The sequence below is a fragment of the Chiloscyllium plagiosum genome, unplaced genomic scaffold (genome assembly GCF_037043375.1).
Source record: "Chiloscyllium plagiosum isolate Xiang-an unplaced genomic scaffold, Cpla_swu_hap1 HiC_scaffold_4, whole genome shotgun sequence".
Taxonomy (NCBI): domain Eukaryota; kingdom Metazoa; phylum Chordata; class Chondrichthyes; order Orectolobiformes; family Hemiscylliidae; genus Chiloscyllium; species Chiloscyllium plagiosum.
Window position 1 is genome coordinate 101,638,737 of NW_028270142.1, and position 24,080 is coordinate 101,662,816.

At 39.6% G+C, this 24,080-nt stretch overlaps 1 protein-coding gene across 3 annotated transcripts in view; it reads left to right on the plus strand.

Annotated features, from left to right (window-relative positions):
* Positions 1–24,080, plus strand: part of lrrc69 (leucine rich repeat containing 69) — an 81,125-nt gene that overhangs the window by 53,891 nt on the left and 3,154 nt on the right. For all 3 annotated transcript variants that reach the window (XM_043688095.2, XM_043688096.2, XM_043688098.2), the window contains one exon: positions 23,584–23,757. In XM_043688095.2, coding sequence (XP_043544030.2) covers positions 23,584–23,757 — 174 coding nt within the window. The remainder of the gene's footprint in view (positions 1–23,583; positions 23,758–24,080) is intronic.

The following is a 24,080-nucleotide window of genomic DNA, read 5'->3' on the forward strand; positions in this document are numbered from 1 at the left end:
TAAGACCCTGTGTTTCATTTTCCCTTTTTTTTGCCAAGGGTTGTTTATGGGAATTGTTGAAGGAACTTGGAACAGCATCATTAAGTTGGGGTAGTCTATTGGGTTTTCGGATAAGTTAAGTTATTCTGTATTCTCTTTTGTTTGTGTTTCATTCGGTATTCTGTAAATACATTGTGTTTTGTTGAAAATTGAGGAGGATTGACTAGCTGCATCACTCCTGGAAAATCCACTTTACACTTGCTTAAAACAGCTAGAAAAATTAGGGTCTGAGTTGTCTTCTTGAAATGTTTTGACTGGTTCATAACAATATGGACTAATAATTTTTAAATCACACTGACCAATTTCGTACCTGGGACTTCCACGGACTGAAATGGTCATAACCGTAATGAAAAACACTTGACTTAAAATGATCACAAGCATCACCTGACCACAAATGGATTAGTCATAGAGTCATGGGGATGTACAGCATGGAAACAGACCCTTCCGTCTAACTTGTCCATGCTGACCAGATATCCTAATCTAATCTAGTCCTATTTGCCAGCACTTGGTCCATATCCATCTAAACCCTTCCTATTCATATACCTATCCAGATACCTTTTAAATGTTGTAATTAGATTAGATTAGATTAGATTAGATTAGATTAGATTAGATTAGATTACAGTGTGGAAACAGGCCCTTCAGCCCAACAAGTCCACACTGACCCGCCGAAGCGAAACCCACCCATACCCCTACATTTACCCCTTACCTAACACAACGGGCAATTTAGTATGGCCAATTCACCTGACCCTGCACATCTTTGGACTGTGGGAGGAAACCGGAGCACCCGGAGGAAACCCACGCAGACACGGGGAGAACGTGCAAACTCCACACAGTCAGTCGCCTGAGGCGGGAATTGAACCCGGGTCTTTGGCGCTGTGAGGCAGCAGTGCTAACTACTGTGCCACCGTGCCGCCCACTAATTGTACTAGCTTCCACCATTCCCTCTCCCAGCTCATGCCATACACTCACTACCTTCTGCGAGAAAAAGTTGCTCCTTAGGTCCCTTTTAAATTTCTGCCCTCTCACCCTAAATCTACACTGTCTAGTTCTGGACTCCCCCACCTCAGGGAACAGACCTTAGTTAACAGTCAACTGAGCTTTAACTGATGTTTTATCAAAAGGAACTTGCCATCTTTCACCTCAAAACTCCCAACCCCAGGAGATGTAGAAAGCCACACACCTCCTGTTTCTAATTTAAATCTGTGAGAAAGTTCACATATTGGAGAGTGTGTACTGATTGCAATTATCTCAAAGCATTTGATTTTGCCAATGCCTTTGAGGATTACAAAAAAATTACTGCCTAATGTATCATCTCAAATCTCTTATCCTAAGATACAGTAAAAGCTGTATATTGTGCAACCATGGATCCTGCACCCATCCCTCCCTTGAACACTCCCATTATGATTGTATGATTTTAACATTGTCAGTTGGACAACTGATGCACCCCAACAAGAAAGAGAAAGAAAAACCCTGCACTTATGAAGAGGAAGATCAGTCATTTGATATAATATTTGCAGCCATTGGCACGTATATTGGCACTGCATGTACTTTAGAGGTTATTATAGAATTATAATCTGCATGTGGTAAATCATCATATATGTATGAGCTGCAGGCAAACACAAGGGAAAGAGTGGCCCATGTACCAGCTCACCAGAACACAAGATCTCAGATGAATTCTGCAGCAGGGAACTCAGATGAGGACTTTATGGGACAACATACGCAGAAAATTGATGAGCATGCATAACAAGATGCCTTGGTGCATCAGCTGGCCTAACAGACCACCTTTTATTACTAGAAAGGAATATGAACGAGTCTGGCTCCAACATAACATAAAGGTATTAAGCAGAGCTTGGAGCATCCTTTCTATCGTGCAATCCGGAGTGAATTCCATGATGGTTTTTGTAGACTCAGATGTAATGGAGTGTCTGATTGCCTCTGTCTCAATTACCACTACAGCACAAGTGAAAGCTAACCAATGTCTTGAGTGCTGTAATGGAAGCCCAGAAGGAGGCCATAAAATTCATGCATCCATACTGCAATGCTGTCTCAAAGTATTGCCATCCTGGATGTAGCTGGACCGCTTTAATAGGACTGTTGTACTTGCAAAACTGAAAAGATGGCCTTCATCATGTTCTGATGTACACAAGGTCCTTCTGTCAGATGGTTTGAGGAGACCAGGGATGATGGTGGTGCTGTAAATGATGTGACATCCTCATCGTCTTTGATTACATTCTGATGGCATATAAAGGGCTTTTACTGAGATGCAGCTAGTATCTTCGCGAGCCAGCGTTTCTGACACGACTTCCTGCACATTAGTGCTGTTCTCTTCATCCAGTCCCATTCTATCCAAACATGTGCATTAATCTACTGAGATTTCTGTCTCTGTGCTGGTGAATGGTGTGCAAATATGGTGTGACACTTTGGCCATGATTTGTCCCCCTGTCCTAGGGATGCCAGTGGAGAAGGAAATTTATACTCATGCCTTGGGAGAGACAAAAATAACTACTGAGAGGTAGCCTGGGACATTTGAAGCCTCCAAAGAGCTGAGGTCTAATATGCCACCGAATGTTTGACATGCTTTTGGATGAGTCGAGAGTGTGGCGCTGGAAAAGCACAGTAGGTCAGGTAGCATTCGATGAGTAGGACCTTTTGGATGAGGTATGCTCACCTCCACAAAGTATGTATTGACTGTTTAGTTACGATGTGCAGCTGAAATGACAGTCTTGTAATTGTCAACTGCCTCTCATGTGACTAACATATTAGCTACCTCTTCCATGGTCTTAATGGTCTTAGGACCTCTTACCTCTGCCTCTGCCATATCTGCTCCCAGGAGGACCAGTTCCACCACAAAACACACCAGATGGCCTCCTTCTTCAAAGACTGCAGTTTCCCTTCCCACGTGGTTGAAGATGCCCTCCAAAGCATCTCATCCACATCCCATACCTCTGCCCTCAAAACCCACCCCTCCAACCGCAACAAGGACAGAACCCCCTGGTCCTCACCTTCCACCATACCAACCTTTGCATAAATCACATCATCCGCCGACATTTTGGTCACCTCCAAACGGACCCCACCACCAGGGATATATTTCCCTCCCCACCCCTTTCCGCTTTCTGCAAAGACCGTTCCCTCCGTGACTACCTGGTCAGGTCCATGCCTCCCAATAACCCACCCTGCCCTCCTGGCACCTTCCCCTGCTACTGCAGGAATTGCAAAACCTGCGCCCACACCTTCCCCCTCACCTCCATCCAAGGCCCCTTTCCATTGGGGAGACTGGACGTCTTCTCGCAGAGCGCTTTAGGGAACATCACGGGGGCACTCACACCAATCAACCCCATGGACCAACATTTCAACTCCCTCTCCCACTCTGCTGAGGACATGCAAGTCCTGGGTCTCCTCCACTACCACTCCCTCATCACCAGTTTCCTCATTTCCCCTCCCCCCACTTACCCCAGTTCCAACCTTCCAGCTCAGCACCATCTTCATGACCTGTCCTACCTGCTAATCTTCCTTCCAACCTATCCGCTCCACCCTCCTCTCTGACCTATCACCTTCATCCCCACCTCCATCCACCTATTGTACTCTTGGCTACCTTCTCCCCAGTACCATCCCCCTCCCATTTATCTCCCCAACCCAGAGACTCCCTGCCTACATTCCTGATGAAGAGTTTTTTGCCCGTAACGTCGATTTTCCTGCTCCTCAGAAGCTGCATGACCTGCTGTGCTTTTCCAGTACCACTCTAATCTGAACTTAGAACCTCTTACATTTGTTTCTCCTATGAGGACAAAAAGAGAGAGAGAAATCAGAGACTGTAAGCTCTATGATTTATGTTGGTGTAAGTCATAGTGACTGAAGTTTGGATATCCTGCACTCAACAATTTACCAGCAATTCCTGATTTAACACCTTTAACATATGTTTAAACATAAGCCTTTTAATGTGATAATGATTAATAATGTGAAAGAAATAAATTTCTATTCAACAATAGTAAGAGGCTAATGATTAATATGCCATTGATAGTATTTAGTTATTAAATGGTTAGTGCTATTTACAAACCTCGCATGTCTATCATAACTCATTACCTTTATAATCACTGAGATTATATTATGGAGAATTCTGTTGTGGTCCAACTTTCAATTAGTTGGACCACAACAGAATTCTCCATAATATAATCTCAGTGATTATAAAGGTAATGAGTTATGATAGACATGCGAGGTTTGTAAATAGCACTAACCATTTAATAACTAAATACTATCAATGGCATATTAATCATTAGCCTCTTACTATTGTTGAATAGAAATTTATTTCTTTCACATTATTAATCATTATCACATTAAAAGGCTTATGTTTAAACATATGTTAAAGGTGTTAAATCAGGAATTGCTGGTAAATTGTTGAGTGCAGGATATCCAAACTTCAGTCACTATGACTTACACCAACATAAATCATAGAGCGTACAGTCTCTGATTTCTCTCTCTCTTTTTGTCCTCATAGGACAATGTTGGAACGTTGAATATGTTGAAATTTAATTATCAATTTATAGTGCATCATATTTTAGTTATCATGTGAGACCAGCTGAACCAGACAGCAGTGGGCAGCATAGTAGCTCAGTGGTTAGCATTGCTGCCTCATAGCACCAGGGAATCGAGTTCAAATCCAGCCTTAGGTGTCTCTCTCTGTATAAAGTTTGCATATTCTCCCCATGTGCATTGATTTCCTTCAGGTGCTCCAGTTTCCTCCCACAAGGTGTGGAAGGTTAAGTGTCCGTAGTGTCCAGGGATATGTAGGCTAGGTGGATTAGCCACGATAAATGTGGGGTTACGCTGATAAGCTGTGTCTGGGTGAAATGCACTTTGGAGTGTCAGTGTAGACTCAATGGGCCAAATGGCCTCTTTCCACACTCAAGGTATCCATTATTCGGACAATGGTATAAGATATTGGTGTCAGTTTACTGAAACTTGTGTAATGACAATATCTTTTTACTCTGTAATGAAGAAACCTTCTAGACTGAAAAGGGAAAGGGACAGTTTCAAAAACCAAGGATTGTGGAAAGCAAGTTACCTTACAATACTGTTTGTTTGAGAAGTGGGGGAGAAAGTTAGTTGCAGATGAGCTGGATCCAAATATTGTATATGAATAGAGATTCTGCCCGGAATAGGTATCTGATTTGTCTGAGGAATGGTGACCAGTCGTAGATGACAAAGGTTTTTTGCTTGCCAACAACTTGTGTGATGGCTTCCAGGTAGCTGAACAGCTTGAGGGTTTGAATATTTGTTCAGAAACCATTGGACCTTTAGAAAGGAAGGAATTAATCTTCTCTCTATAGTAAAAGCTCCTGAAGTCTGAAGAAAGCCAGTTTATGTTCCCACCTCAGTTGGTATAAGCAGTGGCTCTTAAGCAATAAGTTAGGAATGTCATAAGAGTGAACCACTCACCCAATGCTTCCTGCTAACATGTGAAAGTACCTGGAGTAGGAAGATTTAGAAGCATCAGGTTCTAACAAGCCAGAAAGTTAATTTCAGTAGACAAAAAAAACCAAAGAACTGTAGATGCTGGAAATCAAAAACAAAGTCAGAAATGACTGTAAAAACTCAGCAGGTCTGGCAGCATCTGTGTAGAGAAACAGGCTTGGTGTTTTGGGTCAGTGACCCTTTTTCAGACAAGTTCTGAAATTCTGAATAGGTCATTGGATCCAAAGAGTTAGCTCTGTTTTCTGTCCATAGATGCTCTATTTTTTTTATCCATTTTTGATTTTGTTCATTTCAGTGAATCCTGTGGACAAGGACTATTGAATCTCCCTCTGCCATCGTGTGTGTGTGTGTGTGTGTGTGTTTATTTGTAATAAACAATAATCATACTTAAGTACAGAAACTTGGTCCATACCTTATGTCAACTTGGACTAAAAGACACATGGATTAAGGGATTTTGCATACTTGTATAAAATCTTTAACTTTATGATGACACTGGGAATAGTGGAACGTGATTTCCACTGTGCTATCGCAGTGAGGTGGAATACCTAACATTCTGATTTTAAATATCTATTTTCAAGATGGTTGATAGGATTGAAGTTAATTTTCTTTAACTAGTGAATGCTTTTACAAAGTTCCTAGTTTTAACACGGCATATGCATATCCAATGTAATTTAATAGCAGAAGGAAAAACTTACTTGTTGCCTTTTGTTAGAAATTTATATTTAAGGACTATAAAGAACTGTAATATGGAACTAGGAGAAAGTCAGGACTGCAAACGTTGGAGATCAGAGTCAAAAGATGTGGTACTGGAGAAGCACAGCCGGTCAGGCAGCATCCAAGGAGCAGGAGAGTTGACGTTTCGAGCATAAGCGCTTCATCAGGAATGCCTGTGATATGGAACTGTTTTGGGAACTGAAAGTGTTTTGATGGGACAAGTGACTTCTAGAAGTGGTGATTACCATACTTACTAAACAGTCAAAATTGGAGATGTGCTGTGGTTTGGCTACTGTTCATAAAAAGTCAATTTACTTTGTGCAAAGAAAGCAATGTAAATCTTTTGATAGAGAGAAATGATGGATTTAAGGTCAACAATTGTCCTGAAGCTTGCCTAGCAACACTCTCAGAAGTAAAGTTGCTGCTTCAGCACACACTTTGTTGAAGGAACACATCTCCAAGAAGCTGTCAGTAAAAATAAAGATATCTCTTTCTCTAGAAAATAAGAAACACCACAGCAGACCAAGCTGCCTAGACCTCTTAGAGGCATAACTGTGGGAACTACAGAAAGTTCCAGATATCAGTATATTAATCTCTCTCATAAACTCTGAATGCTGACCTATTATTTCTAATCCCCTCTCGTTTAAACTGTGATCTGATGTAAATATGTCCCATATATTGCACGGCTGCTGTAATTTCAATGACGGGAAATTGATTGGGTCATGAGAAATGTCCCTTTTTGTTATCCTTTGAGTTCAGACCCCTGACCCTGATGAAGAACTTATGCCCAAAATATCGATTCTCCTGCTCCTCGGATGCTGCCTGACCTGCTGTGCTTTTCCAGCACCACACTCTCGACTCTGACCCTGTCATGACCATGGTTCAGAGCCTCAAATTATTGTGGACATTTTCAACTTGTAATTTCAAAATATGTTCTTGAAAGGAGGCTGAGCATTGTGTTGCACAGAATGTATGTATTTGTAAGTGTGATTTACCATGTCATCATTTTTCATTTCAAATGTGATGTAAATATAAACTGCATTTAACCAGCATTGCTGTTGTATGACTCCAAATGTTGATGCAGCTTAGCTAAAGAATAATGTTGAGTGGTCAGTATTTCACATGATTTCATATCATCCCGATTACAGCTGGTCATTCAGTGGTAAATTTAACTTCACAACTATATGATTTTGGGTGGCTAGTGGATAGAACAGAATAGGTATACTACGTCATTGACTACGACTCAGAAGTTATAGATATGCCACTTAAATATTTTACAAAATCAAACTTTTATTGAGTATAATAATAGTCAAGTAGTTGCATCAATTATTGATTGAAAATGAAATTGCATTTTTTTAAATATTAGTGTTATAAGAAATGAAAATTTTTGAGATATGCAGAGTAATTGAGACTGGTGTGTGTTCGTATTCAAATATCTGCACAAGTTAGGTCCAATTAACACTTTTAAAAAGTGCCACAAAGTAGTGCAAGGAGACAGATTCCAAATCCATTCCAGCCAGAACCAGAATCAATCCCATGCTGTTGGGAACAATTTGATCCACTGCAGCTGCCCAACTAACTGAGCAAACTCCACCCCTCCAAGGAAGCCAAGTTGCTCTGGCAATATATACTTTCACATGTATGTTGTAGCCTGGAGCTATGGCTAGTAATGGTAGAATCTTTAATTTCTTTCCATTGCATGGCTGACCAAGAATTTCTCCCACTCCTACTGGCTGCCAATGTTGCCAGTTGATGCTCAGTCAATTTGGCTAAGTTCTAAAAGCAACTTCCTTGGCCATCAAGTGATGGAGTGGGACTTCAACTAGAGCTTCTGGCTCAGAAACAGGGTGCCACAAGACTTCTTTTGTTACCTGTTATGTAAAGCAATGTACCAAAGGATGTTAATGAATATTCAAGCATGTTGTGTCAGTTATGGACCAATTACTAATACTCGTTCTTGTCTCAGAGGTTTGTGGATTCAACCCTACTCCAGGACTTGAGCATAAAACTTGAGCCTTATTGTTAAGTACAGTACTGAATGAATATTTCACCTTTACAAGTGAGGTCATGTTTTATGCCCTCTCAGATATGCATAAAAGAATTGAATTGAAAGCTTATTAAAGAGAACAACATCGTCTTCTTATGACTTACTGCTGATTTTCTTCTACTACTATAAATCAAGTACAATATGCCCATGGTCACAGTCAAGGAAAGAGGATGATGGCAGATCCATAACTTAAACTGCAGTTCAGGTGGGAATAACTTACTTAAGGCTGCATACACCAGTCTTTATTTGAGAAAGCCATGGAAATGGACAGGCATTGTTAACCGGGATGCGAAAAGCAGGAAATCATTTGTTTTCTCTGTGAGAAAGCAGGAAATCATCATTTTACTCATAGAAGGTAAGAAACTTCCATTGAGGCCAAAGAAGGTGGTTAGAATTAGGGTTAGAGCTCAGGTTTATGCCATGGAATACAGGCTAGAGACAGGGTATTAGAGCGAAAGGAAGGACTGATTCTTCATTGGCTGCTTTTCTGATTATGCCATCATGAAAGAAACTGCTCTCTCATCATCTTAAATGGCTCAAAACTGCATAAAAAGGGCTGAAAAGAACTAATGGATTAAGCAGAACATTTTTCAGTTCTAGGCTGTAAAGCTGAAGCAATGTGAAATTGTTTCTTGGCAAGGGTTTTACATTGTTTTGCAGTCGTCTCCCTGGGAACCTTTTTAGGACCTGGCATCTGAGTACAAAACCAGCTTTGTATTACCATGAACCAAAAGTCACCATTCACTGATACAAAAGCAGCAGTATAGTTGACAATAGCCTTAACTATTTTCAGATTTATATAATCATTGCCTTTCTTTAGTGAGTGCTTATTCTTTAATGACTAAGACCATCAACATTAAGATTTCTGAAATAATTCTGTTGAAACGTTTATAGATGAATTGTAAATGTGTACCACTGAATGTGTTAAATAAAATGGAATCTGAAAATGATTACAGAACTTATGTTCAGTTTCAGTGATTTATTCACCTTGGTGCAAATTATTGACAGGATTTCATTAGTTATAGAAAAGTAACAATTAATTTATCAGAGGCATGATTACATTCCTAGCACAAAGTAAGAAAAATGTCTGTCAGCAAATTAGAAATGGTCATTTGTTATAGTGAACCTCATCCTAATAGATTATGTCCAATTTATATTACAATGGACTTCTCCTTCGTCAGATCATTTTAAGTATAAAAAATAAGCACAAATAAAATTGAACAGAAGATTTTAAGAGATGAATTTTCTTCTATTACTCCACCTAAAATTGATTGGACCGCAAAGGAAAGGGAAGTAGTATGCTCTACTCTTGCTTTGCTGCATGCAAATACTGATGGGAGATGGCCCAAAATCCATCTGCTAACTTTTGCTTCTGCTGCTTCCGAGACCCAATGCTAGAACATTGGCACGTATGGTATTCATTTGATCTGTTGTGCTTATAATGTACTGAAGCATAGGAGCAAGAGGTCAACATTCAAACCACTGAACCTGACCGCCTTTCAATTAGGTCCTGGTTGATCTATATCTTAATTCCATTTTCCATGTATTAGTTCTGTAAGCTTTACTATCTTTACCAAATAAAAATCCACCTAATTATGATTAAAACTTTTTAATTGATTAAGTTGTAATAGCTTTAATAATTCTTCAACTGGCGTTCTAAATCCTAACCCTATTTCCTCACTTTCAATCCTATCCTTTTATATTTTCTCTTTACAAATGCTTATCCAAATTCTTATTAAGTTACAATTTTTTGCCTCAATAGTAAATTGTGATGAAACATTTTATGTTCTAATTTTATGCAAAAACAATGCCCCCAACCTCTCTTTCCTGGTGATCATCCTGAGATAATGTTTATATTTCTAATTTTATCTCACTTGTATGCCCCGAGTTGCTAGTTCCTCAACTAATAAAAACAATGCTTCAATACTTACCTTCTCAAAACATTTGAGAATCTTAAGTGCATCTTTTAAATATCCTCTTAACCTGGCTTCTAATGGAGAAAAGCTCAATTTTTTGAGTCTTTCTTCAGAGCTTTAACATTTTTTTCTGATATTATTCCAGATAAATCTTCATCGTAACTTTCCATTGGCTGTAATATTTTTCCTGCTGTAGGGTATCAGAACTATATGCAATACTTCACCTCTGGCCCAATTAATATTTTTTATAATTTTTAAAAATTTTGTTTCATGGTCTTTACTCCTTGCACCTTTTGAAGATCTAAGAGTGTGGTGCTTTTCCAGCACCACACTCACAATGCTGATTTCCAGTATCTGCAGTCCTCACTTTCTCCTAGCTACCTGATTCAGTAATGAAGAATTCCTATGCAAAATAAATTCAGGATTTTAAGAAATATCTAAAGAAGGTAATGGACTATGTGGTTTAGCAGGAATGGCATCCTCAGTGAAGGACCTACAAAAGAAAATTTGTGTAACATGACTTCATAGACTTAGTCAAGAACAGAGTCAAGGTCAACAATCAAGCCACAGAATTTTCTTAATCCAAAGAGATTATGTTCTGGAAGAATTGTGAAACTTCCAGATTGCCTGAATTTGTCAAGTCAGACTTGGGGAAGATAGGATAATAGTAAATGTAATTATATACAGAAATGGATAAAGGGTGAAGTTGTATAAAGTAACAGTTCTGAAAGAATAAATGTTGGAGACTTTACCCAATCAGAAGATGTCATGAAGACTTGGTGGAGAAGGGCAGAATATCTAAGGATCTTGTAGGATAAATAAACTACATCCACACATCTCCCAATAGTCTTAGTATAAATATCTAACTTTGTAATGTACCTTGTTCTTGATTGCGATTATGCAATAAACTACATCTTGGTTATGAGAGAGCCTAATTTCATTAAGTCTCATTTGTAGTTTTCTTCTATCAATGATAGACCCATTAAAGAAAGAGGATAGTGGCAGCCATCTACCCCAACCAAAAACTGGTAGTGGTTGACATTGTAGCAGGTACAATTGTGGTCTGGCATAAATGGCCACTTCTATAGTTCACATATGTTTCAACTGCTGGGACAATGCCTCAACCTGCAACCCCCTGTGTGCTGGAGGGCCTTCTATTGACCTTCCAGCTTTGAGAGTTCAACTGCCATACTGATTTAGGTGGTGAGTGGACCCCTGGTCACCATTTGGCCAATCAAGGCAAAAGTGATGTCAGAAACCTGTTCCTGACAAATTGCAGCCCAAAATACAAAATTTTGCCCAATATTGAAATGGAATTTTGTTTCTTTGCTGGTCATATATGAGCTAGCTACTGCTTACTTACCAAAAATGCATTTTAGAATTATGTTTATTACAGGAGATCAAAGTCATTAAAATATTGCAGTAATTGATTTAATATTTTATTTATTCTTTTTGATGCCAATCTCACCTGGTTACGAGGGCCTGATGCCTGATCAGTTGTAAATTCAATACCACATTCCCCACTTTCCACTGATAATCTTTTGCCCCTTTGCTTACCAAGAATTTATCTGCCCCGTGTGAAAAATATTTAACAAATCTGTTTCCACCAAACGTTTGGAAGAAAGTTCTACAGACTTATGACCTTATGAGAGAAAAAAAAGTCACATCTTTTTCTTAAATGAGCAATGTTTGACTTTTAGACAATGACCCCAGTTCTAGATTCTGTCACAAGAGGAAGCATTCTCTCCACATTTACCCTGTCAAGAGCTCTCTAGTTGCCTCTTACTCTTCTAAACTCCTGCAGATTTAAGCCCAGATTGTCCAACCTTTCTAAATAAGACAACCTGCCCATTCCAGGTATTGGTATAGTATGCCATCTTTGAACTGCTTCCAGTGTAGTTACATCCTTCTTTAAATAAGAAGGCCAACATAACACACACAGTATTTCAGATGTTGTCTTTCCAATGTCATGTATAACTGAATCATAAATCCAGGACCCTGTTCATCTCAGAGCTCTGCAATCTCTTACCATTTAAGTAGAAAGCACTTTTATTCATCCATTCTAAAGTGGACAATTTTACAATTTCACATATTATGCTCCATTTTCTAAATTTTACTCACTCACTTAACCAACCTCTATCACTTTCTGGTCTCCTTCACAATTTACTTTTCAACCTATTTTTGTTTCTTCAGAAAAGTTAGTAGCCATACCTTTGTTCATTCATTCAAATCATTTATATGTATTGTTGAAAGGTGAGCCCAACACTAATCTTGGTGGCAGACCACTCATTACATCTTGTAAACCAGAAGAAAAATGCCTATTTTGCCTCTATCTCCTATTAGTTAGACAATTTAGTTTTATCCATGCCAATGTGCCCTCACCCCACTCACACCATCTCAACCCATTGAGGGAGGCGATGGGCATAGTGGTAATGTCACTGGAGTAGTAATCCAGAACCACAGACTAACGTTGTGGTTCAAATCCCACCATAGCAAATGGTGAGATATGAGTTTAATCAATCCTCCATTAAATGCCCGTCTAATGACAAAAATAAGACCACAGATGATTATCATAAAACTTATCGAGTTCACTAATTCCCCTGAAGGAATTCTGCCAGCCTTACTTGGCCAGACATTTTTGTGACTGAAGAGTCACAGCAATATGGTTGACTCTTAACTGCCCTCTGCGACAGTATAACCAGCCACACAGCCACAGTGAATCCTAAACAATGGAATAAAACTGAATGGATTGAATGGCAACAGCAAACACAGCCTTGTTGACCATTCAATGACCATGCTACCTGTTGGACAGTCCCACCAGTGTTGGTGATACAGTGGCGTACAGTTGCCCAGGAAGTGCACAACATTGGCTCCAGATGCTGTGGATAAGTAAACATCTTATTGGCTATAACCTCTTGCTCCCCCTCAGCAATCCTCAATGTCAGACACCACTTTCAGGAAGCACTGAGTGAGGAATGTACTCCATGTGGGGCATGTCAGTGTCAAGAGCAGCTCACTAGTACGACTACTGATTGAGCAGGCTATGTTAGAAAGGACGTTCCTCATCTTCTGGGTCTGGGGCAGGTGGTGAAGGAACAACAAGTATTTAAGACAGAGACAGATAGCTTGTTGCTTAGTAAGAAGATAAAGCATTACAGGGAGAAAGTAGGAGGATAAGGTTAAGGCACATAAGGATCGTGATCGAATGGCAGAGCAAACTTGATGGGCTGAATGGCTTGAATCTGCTCATATATCCTGTTGGTCTTAAGGAAATGCCAAGTATGCTTTCCATATTAATCTGTCCATCAGATGTGTCTGTCCTTGACTTTATCAGTGAGAGTAAGGACCACAAAGTATTTGTGAAGAAGAAGCCCCAGCTTCATATTGAGGATGCCCTCCATCATGTTGTGTGATATTATCAGCTTGCTAAATCAGGCAGATTCTGATTTTCAGACAGATTTTGAATTCAAAACTGGATATCAATGAGGCACTATAGTCCACCAACACGGCATTATATTCAACCACAATCTGTAACTTCACAACTAGGTTATCTCTCACTCTACTAATATAATTAAACCAGGAGATTGATTTTAGTTTGGTGAGGAATGCAGGTGGACATGCCAGGAGCAGCACCAGACACTCCTAGAAATGAAAACCGAAATAACTGCAGATGCTGGAAATATGAAACAAAAACAGAAATTGCTTGAAAGCTCAGCAGGTCTGGTAGCATCTGTGAAGAAAAATCAGAGTTAATATTTCAGGTCCAGAAACCCCTCCTTCCTGTACACCTGGCAAAACTAAAATACAGAAATGCTTGCACGGCAAGCAGCAGAAGCATGCAAAATATAGTGCTAAGCAATATGATGAGAGCTGCATTACCACACAAAATGTATGTACAGAAGTTGCATATTTGATGCTTCACAGCATTCAAATACATGTAATATCTTTGATTTTTCTAAGGCCTCATGTCTTTATAAAATGGTTACTCATCATGTCTCACTATTTTGTTTGTACATACAGATATCAGCATGAGTCAATACAGGTGTCTGTCTTATGGCTATCCTCCTTTGATGTTTGCCTAAACTGGATACAAATTGCAGCATTTTGAATGTAGGAACTTGTAATAAAGCCAAAGGCCTTACAGCTCTTCTATTATAGATTTGAATTCAGCCAACAAAAGCAGATCTTGAATAAATGAAACGTGGATTTGTACGTAGCCGAATAGCTGGCAATAATATTTGTGTTATCAGCTGTTTTAAATCGAGTGCACGTGTTTTGAGTAAATGCAGACATGCCATAATATTATTGCCCCACAGAGCGAAAGAACATTATATCAGCTGGTCTCATTTCTGACATCCTAAATGCAAAATTCCTTTACAACTGGTGAGCTGGCAAGAGTATATGTTAGGAATTGTGGCAGCTGGCAGTGAAATTTGCTGCAACATCTGTTATTTTATTATTGCCTTTCACAGATGTACCATGAATTCAAAATGATTTTCCTGCCTAATGTATTGATTCACCCTTAGTGCTTCTGTTTCTTATTTTGTTCCACTTAAAGTTATTAATGAGCTGCCAAATTTTAAAATAAGTTGTGTGTGTTAGTCGACAGTTGCAATGTTGTCATTCTGCTTTAATTGTACCTTTTTTTTGTATTGCAGTTGTTAAATTAGATACTTTTCATCTGTTCAATTTGCTTTCAAATTTTCATCTTAAGTTGCCACTGAGAAAAAGGACAATGGTGCACAAATCTGTTCAACAGATACTTTCATTTAAAACCAAAATACTGGAAATTAGGAAACATCTGTGGCAGAAAATGAATTCCTGTTTCCAATTGGTGACCTTGCACCAGTACTGTATGTCAGTATCAATTCTTCAGAAAGATCATTGATCTAAAAGTGGTAATGTGATTTCCAGGATCTGCAGTATTTTGTTTTAGGCTTCAGTCATGTAGATAGATTGGAGAAATTGGCACTGTTATTTTTTGGAGAAGGGAGTGTTGAGAGGAGATCTGATAGACTCATTCAACATCAAGAGTGGTCTGGACAGAGTAAATAGGGAAAAACTGGTTCCACTCCCACTGGTGGAATGATTGAAAATGAGAGACCACAGGTTTAAGGTCCTTAGTGAAAGGAACAATTGCAACATGTGAATGTTTTCATGCAATGAGTGGATAGGATGTGGAATGAACTTCCTGAAAGAATGGTGGATGCAGGAGGGAATTAAATTATTATCTGAAAAGGAAGAATGTGTGGGGCCATGATGACATGGGTTGGAGTGGCACTTAGTTCCTTTGGAGGGACAGCACAGACACCATAAGCTGAATTTGTGCTGTAATTATTCTGCATATCTGACTACTTGGTTTGTTGGTTCTATAAAGCCTGTCACCATAGACCCAGGTTAAAAATCACACAACACCAGGTTACAATCCAACAGGTTTATTTGGAACCACTAGCTTTCAGAGCGCTGCTGTTTCATTAGATAGCTGTGGAACAGGATCATAAGACACAGAATTTATAGCCAAAGATTACAGTGTCATGCAACTGAAAGTTTGTTCAATATATCATTTCACTTGCATGACACTGTAATATTTTGCTATAAATTCTGTCTTATGATCCTGTTCCACAGCTACCTGCTGAATGACCAGTGCTCCAAATAAACCAGTTGGACTATAATCTGGTGTGGTGTGATTTTTAACTTTGTCCAGCCCAGTCCAATACCGACTCTTCCACATCATGGCTACCATAGCCCCACACATTCTTCCTTTAGGTTGTCAAGAGCATATTTGAGTCATTGTCATTAAAATCTAATTTGCTAGCACATAAATAGAGCCCATTATGTGAAGAAAGGCACAAGGCAGGTGGTTCATGTAAATTCAAGCCTCAAAATTCAAGAAATATTTCTTTCCAATATACGATTATCTGAAGGCGATGGGCAGGCAGTGTTTTGTTCGGATAATTGATTATTCCAATAATAAAAGGAAGCCATACTGAGCATAATTGCGTTAAAAAGCATGTTTACTGAGTTTTTATTTTATTCAATCGCTAAAATTTGTACAAACACTGGATATCGCTTAAAAATTCATGTTATTTCACAAATCAAAGCACTTTTTGTGTAAATAAAATTCGTTGAGGTGGAGGTCGGTTATTACTTTTCGAAGAAAATATCCAGCCGCTGTTGCTTGAGGTGCTGCTGTCTTTTTTTTTGCGAACAATAGCATTTGACGAAGATGCATCAACTTAACGGCATCGACTTTGTCTTATGCTTCATACCACTCTGTGAAAAGTTGCAAACTGTCAATAGCTTCGTTAATGGGCACTGCAGACGATATCAGTTTCTGATTTTCCTTACCATCCACTGCGTCCATACTTTCCCGTTGTTCTTCAGTAACTACATTGATAATCTGATCACTGCTGAGTGTCTCTGTGCCAATGTCATTGTCACAGTTAACCCAAGCATTGATCTCAACCCCTACGAAGACTCATAATCCCAGCTGTCTGCAGTTCTTGGTGATGTCAGTGCTTTGCCTTTGATCTGGATGGGTGTTCTCTTCACTGTCACGGCTACCAACACGCAAGCCATTGTACCAACACTCCGCAACTGTCGATGGCTTGATGGAGTCCCAAGATTCAGCAATCATAAACAATGTTTCCTTGACTGTGAATGCCTTCATAATTTCCTGCACTCCTTTGTCTGCATTGTCTTCTCCAAGGACGGCACATAACATGTTATGGTGATAATTTTTTTTATTATTGCGATGATTCTCTGATCGAGCGGCTGTAACTTTGAAGTGGTGTTTGGTGGTAAAAACAAACACTTGACAGCTTCGTCTGGTGATTCTAATTGGCTGCCTTTCACAGTGTATGAACTCGCATTGTCAACAGAAGGACATGTTGCTGGAACCCAGCGCTTGCTAAGTAATGGCAGGTACAAATTCTTCTTGAAACCAGGATGAAAAAATTGGATATGTTTTGTGATTTGTACTTCACGGGAAATGACTTCTTGTCACAGTTCTTGAAGCAACGTGAATTAGAATAACGCCTGATGCAGACAAGCAGTAATTTATAAGTGCCGGTGGCATTGACACAAGGGAAAATTGTAATGCAATCCTTCTGCACTTTATGTCCTGACACCAGTTTTTCTGCGCTGGATGCAAGTGTTTTGTCTGGCAGTGATGCCAAGACAACCTACTTTCATCAGCATTGTAAATTGCTCATGTTCGTAATTTCCTTCACGGATGATGGATTGTAGTTTCTGTCTGTAGGCTTCCACGGTGCTGTCAACCACTGACTTCTGCTGTCCAAGAATTCTGAGTTGCCTAATGCCATGACAATGTTTGAAACGCTGTAACCAGCTCAATGATACGCTGTGACCGCTTATGGAAACTGGCAGCTTTTTCTAGTATCATCGGGCCAGATACGGGAATCCCCTTTTCACGCTGCTGTGAAAACCACAAAAATACATTTTGATCGCGTTGGTCATTTTTCGCTGGCTTCATGGATTTTCTTTTTAAAGCATTAGAACTGTCGCTTTGGCTGATAAATTTCTCAATCGCCAGTCTTGCTTTCCTGATGTCCTGATGCTGTACTCCTGTGCAATCTTTGATGCCTTTTCACCACAATCCAGACGGTGTAAAATCTCGCATTTCTCTTCAATTGTCACTGCTGTCTGCTTTATCTTCACAGACATGGTCAGTGCAACAAACTCAATCACTTATAACAGATATGCACTCAGAGCAAAGTCGTAGAGGGAATGAAGACAGCACTGATTTTGTCATGCATTTGAATCCTTCAGCATGTCAGTCATTTTAATGTGTTAAAATTATGCTACAATTGACCGACTGAGATTGTTGCACCAGTGTCATTAACACCTCTTTGATGTGCAGGTCATCCGAATTCACTACTCATTTAAACAAAAGATGCAATTGTTGTACCATTGTCGGTAATACCTCTTTGCTGTAACAGTTTTATGGGACCTTCAGATCTTATTCAGATAATCCAATTTTCGGATAATTGATGTTCAGGTAATTGAGGTTCCTCTGTATAATGTTATGATTATCTCAGGGCGAGATTCCCCAATTCATTACAGCTCTAGATAGGACATCACAAACTATTAAGCTCTTGGGTGAATAGGGATGAACTGGCACTGCTTCTTGGTCATTAACCCCCTTGGTTGTTGGAACAAGGTTAATTTAAAACTGGATCCCTTCCCTTGTGTATGCCTTTCTCTCAGACCAAATGAAACTTAAAAAGGAGCTAATGTAGATAGTCTTGCTTGAATGAATAAAACAAGTGAGTTACACTAATTAATTACCATATACAAGAATAACTATTAATGTAACACACATACATGGAGATTAAAAATAAGAGGTGGATCAAAATGGTAAAAGTAAATAGAAGTTTACACGGAACTCTGTCTGAGTTGTTTGTGAAGAGCTGATAATTGAATGCTGTGGCCATTGCAGTGGAGGCCACCAATAGCTTTGACATCTGTAGTTAAACAGTCAGTTTCATTACCTTTATTTTGCAGTTTGGTGAGATTCTGTAGTTCTTATTCTCTTAATATGTAATTGAATATCAGCATTCAGGCTGAGCGTCCTCTTGTTGCTTTGTTTCTTTTTTTCTGATTTGCAGCACTTAAAGTGAGAGAGGTCTTCGATTCCTGCAACATGCAGTGAATAGGAGATAGTTCTTTAAATTTGGCCTTCATAGCTCACTAACACTCAAATCCAAATGGTACCCAGGAGAACATTTAATCGTAACAGCACACTCCAGTCAAGTTTAAACTGACTTTTTAACCCCTATCCTTATGTATTCTTTAGAGAGAAACCAGAAACTATGTCTGAAATTTAAGTCAAAATCCACAAAGGGTGGTTTTGCTGCTGAGTAGGGGATTGTTAGACCTTAGGTCTCTCAAGTCACTCACTTCTAATTGAAGTTTTCTTGACACATTGAGTGAGGCAAAGAGAAAATAGCAGGATTTATCAAAAACGGCATTGTTTTGGTAAGAGTGATCTTGTGTGACCAACTTGATTGAATTTCTCGAAGAGGTGACTAGGTGTGTAAATGAGGGCAATATATTTGACATAGAGAGGAGAGAGATTTAAAAAAGACATGAGAGGCAAATGTTTTACACAGAGAGTGGCTCACATGTGGAATGAACTTCCTGAGGAAGTGGTGGATGTGGGTACAATTACAACTTCTAAAAGACTTTTGCATTAGTAAGGAAAGGTTTGGAAGAATATGGGCCAGGAGGAGGCAAGTGGGACTAGTTTACTTTGAGATTATGTTCAGCGTGGACTGGTTGGACCAAAGGGTCTGTTTCCATGCTGTATAACTATATGATTATGACTTCAACAAGGCTTTTGATAAAGTCCCACTTGGGAAACTGATAGTGAGTCCATGACATCCAAGGAAATTTGGCTAATTGAATCTAGAATTGGCTGAGTGGTTAGCCACTGAATTTACACCTACAGTAATTTTGTGTCTAATACACTCCTCTTTTCAAAAGACACATTTTGGAACTAAGGGCAAAGCTCACTGCAGTTTTTGGGGTTCCAACCCAGCATTGTAACAATATTCTATACATTTTATTCTAGACACAAAACCACACAGCTTGTCATGTCGGTCGGCAGTCATCAGTCAAGAGGGTGGACATCTTGCTATGTGCTACATTTCTGCCTTAATCCCACAATGTCACCATGTCCCAGAAGCTAATGTGTAGTAAACATGCATATGGAGCAAGCAGACAGTCATATCTCAAAGTCTAAGGGAAGAGAATCTCAGTGAAGTCCATGGAGACATCTATCACTCAGAGGGTCCCAACATAACAAATCACGGGAAAGTCTCCACAATCAGTCCGGCTACTTGGTCACTGCCAAATGGTCACTCCGGGCAGTCAGTATCCTGTTCTCCTAAGGGTGGAAGTGCTGAATGCTGGGCATCCTACTACTCATCTTGGCTCTTTCTACCCTATTGTAGATTGTTTTTTTCTGGACTGAGAGGAAAAGAAGGAGGCAGTGAGATGAAAGTAATGCAGTTTTTGTTTATTCAGTGTGGGATGCTGGCTGGCCAGCATTTATTGCTTGTCCCTATTTACCATTGAGATGGTGGTGAGGAGCTGCATTCTTCAATTGCTGAACTCCATGTACTGTAGTTTGACCCACAATGTCCTTAGGAAGGGAATTCCAGGAATTTTACCCATTGACAGTGAAGGAATGCTGTCGCAGCTGGTGGTGTTCCCATGTTTCTTCTGCCTTTGTCTATTTTGGTGGAAGTGATTGTGGGTTTGAAAGATGATGGCGAAGGATCTTTGGTGAATTTCTGCAGTGCATCTTGTAGTCACTATACGCTGCTGCTACTGAATGTTAGTGGTGGAGGGAAAGGATGCTTATGAGTGTGGTGCCAGTCAAGTAGACTGCTTTGGCCTGAGTAGTGTCAACCTTCTTGAGTGATGTTGAAGCTGCATCATCAAAGCAAATGGGGAGTATTCCAGAGACTTCTGCCCAGTTTGGGTTCACTAGGGCCACTCACCTCCTGATCGCATTATAGCCTTGATTCATACAAAAGAGTGTCAGCCTTCAAATCATGGCCCCCTACACTCCTGACTTGTGCCTTGTAGATGGTAGATGGCTTTGGGAAGTCAGGTGAGCTACTTGCTGCATAATTCCTATTCTCTGACCTGCTGTTGTAGACACTTTTTTTTATGGTGGGTCTAGTTGAGTTTCTGACCAATGGTTACCCCCAAGATGTTGATAGTAAGGGACTCATTGATGGTATCCCATTAAATATCAAGAGATGGTTGTTAGATCATCTCTTATTGGAGATGGTTGTTACTTGGCATTTGTGCGTCCCAAATGTTACTTCCACTTCTCAGCCCAAGTCTGGATATTGTCTAGATCTTGTTGCATTTGAACATGGACTGCTTCAGTATTTCAGGAGTTGAGTATGGTGTTGAACATTGTGCAATCATCTGTGAACATTCCCATTTCTAACCTTAGGATGGAGGTAAGGTACTTGATAAAGCTTTGATGAAGGTAATTGGATATTGGACACTACCCTGAGGAATTCCTGCAGAGATGTCCTGGAGCTAAGATAACTGAACTCCAACACCCATGAATATCTTTCTATGTGCTACGAATGTCTCCAACCAATAGAGATTTGCCCCCTGATACCCATTGATTCCAGTTTTGCTCGGGGGCCTTGAAGTGAAGGACTGACACTCTCACCTCACCTCTGGAATTCAGCTCTTTTGTCCATAGATTCATAGAGTTATTGAGTCACAGAGATGTGCAGCACGGAAACAGACCCTTCAGTTCAATTCGTTCATGCTGACCAGATATCCTAACCTAATCTAATCCCATCTGCCACCACTTGGCCCATATCCCTCTAAACCCTTCCTATTCATATATCCTTTTATATGTTGTAATTATACCAGCCTCCACCACTTCCTCTGGCAGCTCATTCCATACATGCACCACCCTCTGTGTGAAAACATTGGGCTGTAATGAGGTCAGGAGCTGAGTGGCCCTGGTGCAACCCACACTGGGCATCACTGACCAGGTTATTGCTGAGCAGGTGCTGTTGGATAGCACTATTGATGACACCTTCCATCACTTTATTGATGACCGAGAGTAGACTGATAGAGTCGTAATTGGCTGGGTTGGAGTTGTCTTGCTTTTTATGTACAGGACATACCTGGGCAATTTTCTACATTGTCTGGTAGATGCCAATGGCATGGTAGGAAGTAAATGAGGACAGTTTGCAAAAATAATGTGACACAAGTCACTCGATCTTATCAATAGAGAAACATTCAATGAAACTTGGTGAAAATGACACAACTATAATATTGTAAGTTTCAGTCCAAGGCTTTGAAGGTGAACAAAAAAAAAGGATAAATTTGTCCAGTCTACCAGCATCTGTAAAACAAACAATAGAATTATCATTTCAAGTCCAATATGCCTAATCTTGCAAAAGAATCATACTGGACTTAAAAAGCTAACTCTGTTAACATGAAGATATGTTTTTATTTGCATTCTGATTGTTTGATCAAGAATTTGTGAAATTTAGATTCAAACAAATTTGTGGTCTGCACTGACACACAGGGCTCACTTCCCTGCTCACCTTGACAACTAGACTCATTTGTATTTATTCATTCACATGATATGAGCATGGCTGGCTCATCTAATATTTGTTTCCCATCCCTAATTGACCTTTACTATTTATATAACTAATTGGCGATAGAAGATCTGATCTGTTGGCTGTGAGATCTTTTACCTCCGTCTTTCACACGCTACTTATTCTGTTTGACCTACAGATAGTCTTGTGATCTAACTTACATCTCATTTTTAAGTCTCCACAATAATTGGCAGCAATCAATCCTAATGATACCATTGGGTACATCTGCTGCAGATTTTGGGAGAACAAGGTCAAGCATGATTTTCCACCTGCTCAAATCAGGTTTAGTATCTATGTCCTTTCGGATTAGATTAGCTCTGTATGGTGGTGCTATCAAGCTACTCTTGGTGATGGACACTGGAGTCCCTCACCCAGACCATATTTTGTGCCCTTGCCATTGTGGCAGCCTGACTGAGGTGCAAGTATACTGCCACCAGTGTTGACTACTGTACCTCTGTAAAGTGGGGTTTTTTTGAGTTAATGTAGTCAGCGCCTCATCTCCAGAAAGTCAAGACACTACTGAAATGTAACTCAAGTGGATAACTGTTTTATTATTTTTCAAAATATTTTTGGCTGTTTGTTAAAAAGAATTGAGCTCATGGATAAAATGGTATTTGACTAGCAAGATGTTTGACTGTTTCAAAGAATATATATGAAGAAAGTTGGCAAACATAATTGATGTCTAGGTTAGAGTGGTGCTGGAAAAGCACAGCAGGTCAGGCAGCATTTGAGGAGCAGGAAAATCAATGTTTCAGGCAAAAGCCCTTCCTGATGAAGCACCACTCTAATCTAGACTCTGGTTTCCAGTATCTGCAGTACTCACTTTTACCTAGTTAAACATAATTGATGGGTTACCTGATAGGCATCATATAAAGCCTGGTCCTTTCACTCCAACATCAACACTAAGAATTCAGACTAAAAATCATTAGGTAACAATTGAGAATATATACTCTGGTTGATTTTACTCCCGTACCTAACCTAGAGGAAATGCTTCATACTGTCTCATCTATCCAATCTATTTTACCTCATTTGCTATTTGATGAAATCACCAGAGAGCTTTATTCTTAATGTTAAATTTCCATTTCTCACAGTTATGAGCTTAAACCATGAATTAAAACTAGCACTTACGGAATTTGACTTGGGTTCTGATGTTGGTCTTTATAGCAAAGTATCAGTATGTCATTCCTAGTTGCTTATCTAACTGTATTCTCTTTTGAAATTGAAGGAAATTACAGCACGCTATATCTTGAATGGACTGAGTGGTAATTCACTCTCTGAAGCTCTTGAACATTATCCAGAAGCAAGAAAAATATTGGCTCATGCAAGTTTGTGCGCTGTATGTAAACGTAGCTTTCTGAACACCTGGCTTGAATGTGTGAGCTTTGTTGATCTAGCAAAGGTAAATATTTTGTTGAAATTAATACATAATGTATATGTATATAGAATTAAATGAACAGTATTTGGATGAATGCAAGGATTAAAAAACTACAATTAAGATAAAGTTGTTATAGTCCTACCAGACAATAGGGCTCTTCTCTCATTAGAGAAAGACAACTGGTGATGGTTTTAACCAGAAAGTCACCACACATTAGGAAAGGGGAGAGGTCCTTCATGGTAACCTCAGCTACCATGGGAAGCTGAACCTAAGTTGTTGCATTACTCTGCATCACAAATCAGCCATTCAGCCAACTGAATACAGAGTAGAAGCTTACAAAAATTCCA